Source organism: Catharus ustulatus, chromosome 20 (genome assembly GCF_009819885.2).
Source record: "Catharus ustulatus isolate bCatUst1 chromosome 20, bCatUst1.pri.v2, whole genome shotgun sequence".
Taxonomy (NCBI): Eukaryota; Metazoa; Chordata; class Aves; order Passeriformes; family Turdidae; genus Catharus; species Catharus ustulatus.
This window is the reverse complement of record NC_046240.1, coordinates 1898128-1906068: the sequence shown is the minus strand read 5'-3', so window position 1 is coordinate 1906068 and position 7941 is coordinate 1898128. Positions and strand designations below refer to the sequence as shown.

Here is a 7941-nt window from a genome sequence, read left to right as displayed (position 1 = left end):
GAGGCTGCCCAGAGCAGGGTACTTGGCACCTGCTGGGCACAGCCCCCTGCTCTTCACCCTGGCATGGGCATGGCCAGGATGAGCCCAACAGGTCTGCCTGAAGGACTGGATGAGGAGAGGAGAGGAGAGGAGAGGAGAGGAGAGGAGAGGAGAGGAGAGGAGAGGAGAGGAGAGGAGAGGAGAGGAGAGGAGAGGAGAGGAGAGGAGAGGAGAGGAGAGGAGAGGAGAGGAGAGGAGAGGAGAGGAGAGGAGAGGAGAGGAGAGGAGAGGAGAGGAGAGGAGAGGAGAGGAGAGGAGAGGAGAGGAGAGGAGAGGAGAGGAGAGGAGAGGAGAGGAGAGGAGAGGAGAGGAGAGGAGAGGAGAGGAGAGGAGAGGAGAGGAGGAGGGCAACAGTGGGCTTCCCTCTCCATGACTTCCTGTTGCCATCCAGGTGAGGTCACTTCACCACACAGTCTTGTCATGAGCTGCTCCAGTTCTCACGAGAGTGACTGCTAAAACTGGGGGGGAAAGATTAAAGAAAGAAAATGGAAATACTTGTCAATCAAAGAAGTGTTGTTTCAGGCACTGGTGTCCTCTGTGGGGTTGTGTCAATGGAGGAAAACCAAAGTACCAGAGCTGTGCTGTCAATTTTCAGTGACTGGAAATTCAAACAAGTTTATATGCTGGGAAAATGACTCCAGTTTCCCCTGGATGAGGCACGTTAGCCCTGCATGTTCTCTGGCACGACAAGAACATTGTGCTGCCTGCTGCAGGCTCACAGCATCCTGCCCAGCACGTCCCTTCACCACTGCTGCAGGTGCAGGTCCATGCTGGTGTTCAGGTTGAGGTCGGCAACATCCAGGAAATCGATGTTGAAGATGCTGGGGCCCGCGGGGGTGAGCGAACTGAAGCCGGTGGCCGAGCTGGGGGGGGTGAGGTCCAGCCACTCCATTGTTTCCCACGGAGACTCAGTGAAACTCATTTGTAAACCGGAGCCCTCGGCAGGAGAAGGGGACAGCTGGGTTTCCATGGGCGACAGGGGAGTCTGTAAAATCTCCTGGGAGTTGAGCAGTTCATCCGCGGCTTTGCCGGAGAACCCCTCCATCATCCCTTCGAAGTGGGGCTCCTCTCCCCCCATCTTCAGCAGGGCCATCTCGCTGACCCTGCCCAGGGGGCTGTGGGCATTGAGCAGCACCTCCAGGTGCGCGTCGCTGCTGCCCGGGCAGTGCTCGAAGGGCAGCGGCGCCGAGGACACCGGCTCGAACGGGGCGGAGCCCTTGGCCACAGAGCCACCGGAGCTCCCCGTAGACACCATGATCTGAGGGACTTTCTGCAGGCAGGACTGATCTTCCTTGGCATTGGCCGGGATTTCTGTCAACAAGAGAGGGGTTTGAGGTGCTCTGGCAGTGCCCCCCAGCCCTCCAGCTGACCTCCTGGCCATCCCTATGGAGACTTGCTCCCCACTCCGTCCTGGCACCGCCTGCCCACCCTCCCTGCGGGAATCCTCGCACATTCCTGCTTTCTGACCTTGATCCCCTGGGTTTGACACAGTCCCTAGGGCACAAACACTGGCAGCTGTCCCCAGGGGGCTGGGGAAGGGCACAGAGAGGGCACCAGAAGTGCTCAGTGTAGGAGATGGCACTGGCAGCCCTGGGAACGTGGGGCCACTGGGGGCTCTGTGGGGAGGGGGCTGGCAGTGCTGTGCACAGGGCTCCTGCCCTGCTGTTCCTTCTCTCTGCACAGTGACAGCCAAGCCCAGACCACCCCATGGGGTTGGCAGGAACAGGTTCTGGGAAGGCCAATATGCTTTTGGGCTCAATCTCAGTGGCTGCTGGCACAGGGAGGGCAGGGGAAAGCTGTACTCAACCCAGGCAGCTCTGCTGGGGTGCACAGAATGCACTGAGCCCCACGGAGTGATGCTGGCCTGCAGGGAAAGCCCCAGAGGGGAAGAGGGAAGCAGAGCATACCTCCACTCTCAATCAGCACGTCCAGGAGCTCGTCCATCTGCTGACTTCGTGTCATCTGCTGCAGCAAACGACAAAGAGGAGAGTAGAGGGCATTAGGAGGACAGTCCCTCCAGCCACAAGCCAGGTGGATGGCTCTAGACCCCAAAAAAGATGGTTCTGACCCCACAAATGGCTTCCTCCCACACAGAAGAGAGGCCATACCAACAGGGGCTGGCAGCAGCGTTCAGGGCACTGCAGGGCACAATCTTGGTGGATCCAGGGAGCAAAGCACCCTTCCCTGCTGCCAACCCTCTGCTCAGTGGCCACCACAGCCTGCCCTGTCCCAGGACACACCAACATTTTGGCCCCAGCACCTCACACTGGCACATGCCTGCCTGCCCTCCCTGCTCCCTGCACTGCCTAGTCTCCCTCCTCTCCCTGAGCAGAACCTGGAAGATCTCCTGCATGCTGGCATAAGCCCATTCTCACCCTGCAAAAGCATCACTCCACTTTCCTAAAGGCACCACCAGACCCAGCACTGAGCTGCTCCCAGACTCTGATGGGAAGGAAGGTGTTCCTGTCTGTGGCCAGTCCTCCCTGCAGGAACAGCACTCCAGGGTATGGCTCAGGGGGCAGATGGCATGGAGCAGGATGAGGTTTCCTGGTGACCTGGGAATGCTCAAGGGTCTGTTTCTCACACAGCACTGAAAGAGAGTACACTGGCACTCCAGGGGACTTGGGGGGGGTCAGCACCCCTGGGTGCACAGGGGACACTATCCTGTCCAGCAGGGTGTCCGACTCTTTTGTGACAGCCAGTCAGCAACTAACCCTTCAAAAAAGCCCATTCCTCATGGAAACAGCCCTGTCCTACCCAGAGACCCCAGCACGGGCTGAACTCCTGCAGCTGAGTCCCACTGACTGCAAAAGGACATCATGGGCAGCCCCAGCCCTGTAGAAAACAAAAACCATGCAGTTACCTGCTTCACTGCATCCTCATAGGGTGGAGGCTGCTTTACCTCTGACAGGGCTGGGCTTGACTTACAAAAAGTTGGGGATGAAATAGAAAACTTTTGGCCTGACTGCGCAGCCATCTGCATGGGGAAATACAGGGAAATGGAGTCAATGCACGGCGGGAGGCCCTGCTCTCATCCCTGCTGAGGTCGGTGTGGTGCCAGCGAAAATGACAATTTTGTGGGTCAGACAAACTCAGACAAAATGCCTGGCTTTGAGCAGCACAGAGGCAGGTAAACTAGCTTCCTGAGCTAGCTCTGGGACCCAGGGCCAGGCTGGCCTCTCACCACTGCCAGGGCACAGACACGGTGTCACAGCACAGCCCGGTGCTCAGCCAGCTGCGGACATGCAGGACAAAGGGAAGACAGAGTTGCTGCTGGTGGTCAGCTGTGCTTGGCCAGTGATGAGGCACTTCCCCAGCCACACCCAGCCCCTCCCCACCACCACCTGACTCGGGGCATCTCACAGAGCCAGGGAAGATCACTCAAAAGAGGGAAATCTCTGTTTGTCCCAAACACCTGCATATCTCTGCCAACTTGTTGCCAGGTTCCCCACACAGGATGAATGGCATTTGAAGCACACTGCCTTGTCAGCTGCTGTCCCCCTCATCTCTGGTCCCCTGTGTGTCCTTCCCCACTGCCTGGCCACGGCCTTGTTCCACAAAAACCAGCACCAGGGGCTTGTCCTTCAAGGTGGGTTGGATCCAAGAGTGGATTCAGGGCAGCAGTGAGGTCACTCTGCCTGGCCATGAACATCCTGGCCACCTTTCTGTGGAGGGTAGTTGGAAAGAACACTACTCCTGGCTCATGGGAAACACCAGTCCAGTGCTGGGCACAAAGGAAGAGTTCTTGCTGAAGAAGGACCCTCACCCCTGGGAGTCCCTTGCAGGCAGCAGAGGAATGTTTAGGATGGGAGGTGTTGGAGTTGGGATGAGCTGCAGGACACAGTGGGGCATCCCCTCCGTGCACCCCTTGCCCTTGGGCAGTGAGGGAGCAGCTGGAGATGCCTCAGTGGTGCTGCTGCTCCCTCCTGAGCCTCACTGACCACTGCTCAGCTGCCCAGAGCAGCCCTGCTGCCTCTCTTGATTATCACCTCCCAGCACTGTGTCCCACTGCCCATTGCCCCCACAGCTCTGCTGCAGTGCCCAGCTCACCTCCACAGCCCCAGTGCCAGCGTCACCCCCTGCATCCCCTGCTCCACTCCCATTGCCCAGCTCACCAAAAGAGTGTTCCCATCACCCTCCTCACCCCTGCAGCACCCCCACTGCCTGCCTCACCACAACCCCATTGCCCTCCATGCCCATTCCACTGGCAGCTCTTCTCTGCCTCTCTCACCCTGAACTGCTGTTCTTTCCCACCTCACTGGCTGTGCTGTTTGCCAGCTGCCCAGGCACCTACCCCACCATCCTCTGGACACAGCCCTGAGCCCCACTTTGTGCCACTGTGCAGGGCTGCACCCCAGTGCCTGCCCTGTGGGCTGGGAGAGGCCCTGCTCTGGCATGGGCTGTCCTGCACACCCAGCCTGCCCCTGCTGTACCCCTGTGTGGAAACCTTGCACCCCTTGCGCATGGCACAGGCCACTGAAAGGTGCTGCTGCTGCCTGGGGAGCCCTGGGAGGGCACTGGATGAACTGGGGCTATGATCAGCAGAACCTTGTGCTGGTTTGTGCTGGCAGTGTGTCCCCCTCCCCAAGCATCCTGTCCAACGGGCTGAGTGAGGAGTGGCGGCTGCTGAGGACAACTTTGCTGGGCTGGTGGCCTGCTGGGGAGGCACAAGCTCTCTCTGACTGCAGACCTCAACTGCCAGCCCTGCTCCAGCTTCCTGAGAAAAGACTTCCTTGGGGCAACTGCTCTCCTCCAACTCAGTGGTGAAAATCCCTCACACACTGCTGGGAGCCACAATGGCTTGGCAAGATGCTGGAAAGCCCTGCAGCCCTGCAGTGGGGTCTCCCAGGGCTGTAGGAACTGTGCCAAGGCTCTCCCAGGAGCTGAGGGATCCACGTTGGTGCCTCCCTGCTGTGTAAAGAGCTGTGCCAGGGCTCCATGGGGCATGGGCAGCTGTGCCAGGACTCCCCCAAGGGTAGAGCAAGCTGTGCCAGGACTCCCCCTGAGGGGAGAGGCAGCTGGGTTTGGGCTCTTTTAGGGTAGAAGAAGCTGTAGAAGCTGTGCCAGTACTCCCCCAGGGAAGAGGGAGCTTGCCAGGACTCCTCCAGGGGCAGAGAGAGCTGTGCCAGGGCTCTCCAGGGCTGAGGGAACAGTGCCAGGGCTTCCCAGAGCAGAGGATGCTCTGCCAGGACTGTCCCAGGACATGGGTAGCTTTGCCAGTGCTCACCTAGGGCCAGAGAGAGCTGTGCTGGGGTCCCCTGGGGAAGAGGGAAGCTGTGCCAGGGCTTCCTCAGGGCAGCAGGAGCTGTGCCAGGGCTCCATGGGGCATGAGAGCTGTGCTGTGGCCCCTCCAGGGCAACTGGCTGTGGTGGTAGAACTCCCCAGAAGAAACCCTGCAAAGGACCCTGCAGTGCTATCAGCTTCCAACCCACTGTCCATCCGCGATACTCTCTGCCCTTGCAGGCAGCCCCACCTGCTGCCAGCAGGCCGAAAGTCCTCCCCGGTGTGGGTGTGACCCGTGGGGGGGCGGGCTGGCACTCACCGGCGCTGTGCGGAGGCAGCTGCTGCCCGGCGGGGACCCGCTGCGGCCCTCGGGGGACACCGGGAGCAGGTAGTGGCTGTTGGGGGACGGTGGCAGGCTGATGTGCTGGGGGCTCTTTGCAGCCCCCAGGGGAGAGTGCTGGGGTGAGCACTGCGGGCTCAGGAATGTCGAGGAGGTGATGGTGCTCTGCCCTGTGGGCTCCAAGCAGTGGCTGTTTACAATGTGGGGCACCTGCGGTACCCCACAGTTACTCAGCTTATCCGAGCTGCCGGCCTGGCCTTTCAGGGCCATTTGTTTGGATGCAAATGGACAGCTGGACACGGTGTTCTCTTGTTTGATGGGGACACCAAAGAAATGCTGAGCAGGCTGCTGCTTCTCCTCAAGGCCATTGCTTCTCTTTCGTTTCTGGAGCTGCATCCTCAGCTCTTCCACCTGCCTCTGCTCCTGCTGCAGCTTCCACGTCAGTTCATTGATCACCTTCTGCTTCTCCACCAGCATCTTGTCTTTCTCTGTGTCTATTCCTTCCAGTTCCAGTTGGATGCTCCCTCCATTCATGCTGCTCATGAGGCTTTCCTCAGCACTGCCATGAACCGGTGATGGCTGCAGACCAAACTGTGGAGAGGACATGGGCCCGTCGTTGAAGGTGTCGGGCAAAGAGCCGCTCACAGAGAGGTCAGAGGAGGCGGGCGAGATGGGTGGGGTGGAGCTGGTGCTGCCAAAGTGATAGAAGCCGTTTGATAACATGCTGGTGGAGGACTGTGACTGGTAACTGGACAGGGTGCTTGTTGGAGTGACAGGGAAGGTGACAGTGGTGATCTCACTGAAGTTTGGCACTGTGCTGCTGCTGCACTCCTGGAAGGGCCGCAGCCGCTCCATCAGCGCTGTTTTGGTACCCGACACAGGCAGGCCTCGTATTCGGAGCTGCTGCCTCAGCTCTGACACCTGGAAGGAAAGTCACTCCTGATCAGTCTCAGGGGTAGATAAGCCCTTTAGAAACCCAGTGCTTCAACAAGGAGTATCAGTTCACAGGCTCACAGCTTCCAGCTTTAAAGCTCTGACTTCCCAGGTGCTTCCTGTCTCACCTGCAGTCACCAGAGTCACCATGCACAGGCCTGACCACTGCACATCCTGCAGAATCTCAATCTTTCCTAACAGGAAAACCTTCCTCCAAGAACTGTGACTCTCCCTGAACCAGCAGTGGTCCTTGGAAGCAGCTCAGGAATCCCTTCCTACAGAAGATTTCTCCATGAGCAGAGGACTCTAACACAACCAGGAGCCAGCTGATGGCTCAGAGACTGTGACACCTTGAAGCCACATGCTCTGTGCTCAGACACATGATTCAGTCACCTGAGCTAGGGCAAACTCATGCTGTTTCTACTTCTGGGCTGCCCCCGGGCTCTGCTCCTAGGATTTGGCCTTTGCCATGACTGAGGTTCCATTAGCATATGAATAGGAGGGACTCTCCCCTATGCCCTTTCTTGCCTACATGAGAGGTGCTCAAAACAGTGCATGTAGCAGGAGGTACCTGCTCAAGCAGAGAGCTGAGGAGCTGAGTCACTAAGGGGGAGGCCGTGCTGCCCTACTGGCCTCTGGCTGGTCTGTCAGAGTATCCACGATGTCCACCCTAAAACCACATAGGGATGGAGCCAGGAGCTGCAGGAGCAGCAGCTCAGATCATCCTTTAGCCTGACCTGCAGCTCCCACAGGCTTCACCTTTGGTTTGCTGATACACAGGCTAGAGCAGCGCACCCCTCACCACCTGCAAAGCAGCAAGACCTCATGTTCAAAACGTCCCCAGTGACCAATCCCTGCCCCAGGGTGCTGTGCTGTACTCCTGGGTGGCTCAGAGCATGAGAGCTGATCTGTAACACGGCCTCTCCCAGCCTATGGCATTCCCCTGATACACTCAGAGGCAGCACAGCACACTCAGGCTGTGACATTCTGCTCCTGTAGTGACAGAGTTTGCACTCACTTTGAGATCATCCAGGTTGGATGGCAGAGGGCCTGGCTTGATAGATGAGACACAAGTCTGGCCTGAAAAGGTGGTTTTCACTGGAGAAAGAGGGGTGTTGTTGCCAGAAGTTGATGAAGAATTTGAACTTTTGACCATTTGCTCATTTGATTGCCTGAAATAACAAAGGAGATTTGGGGTAACTTGTCTGTTCCCTTAGGGTCTTGGTGCCCAGCATCCCATCCCTCTGCTCCCTTGGGTCTGCTGTCTCCTATATGAGACTTCAGGATGGCCAAGGAAAACCAGGCTGTAGGAGATTGTTGGTGTCCCACCAGCAGGTCACAAATGCCCCAGCCAGTATACAAAGCCAGAATGGCTTGGAAGGAGCCTGTGCTGTTGCCAAGCTTTT

The 7941-nt window shown here is 58.2% G+C and overlaps 1 protein-coding gene across 1 annotated transcript in view; it reads right to left on the bottom strand.

Moving 5' to 3' along the window:
* Window positions 1–374: 374 nt before the first annotated feature.
* Window positions 375–7941, bottom strand: part of MYOCD (myocardin) — a 34157-nt gene continuing 26590 nt past the window's right edge. Inside the window, exons 9-12 of the mRNA XM_033076797.1 lie at window positions 7554–7707; window positions 5582–6523; window positions 1947–2004; window positions 375–1350 (exon numbers count right to left, since the gene is read on the bottom strand). Of these exons, the coding sequence (XP_032932688.1) occupies window positions 782–1350; window positions 1947–2004; window positions 5582–6523; window positions 7554–7707 (1723 nt within the window). The 3' untranslated portion in view covers window positions 375–781. The remainder of the gene's footprint in view (window positions 1351–1946; window positions 2005–5581; window positions 6524–7553; window positions 7708–7941) is intronic.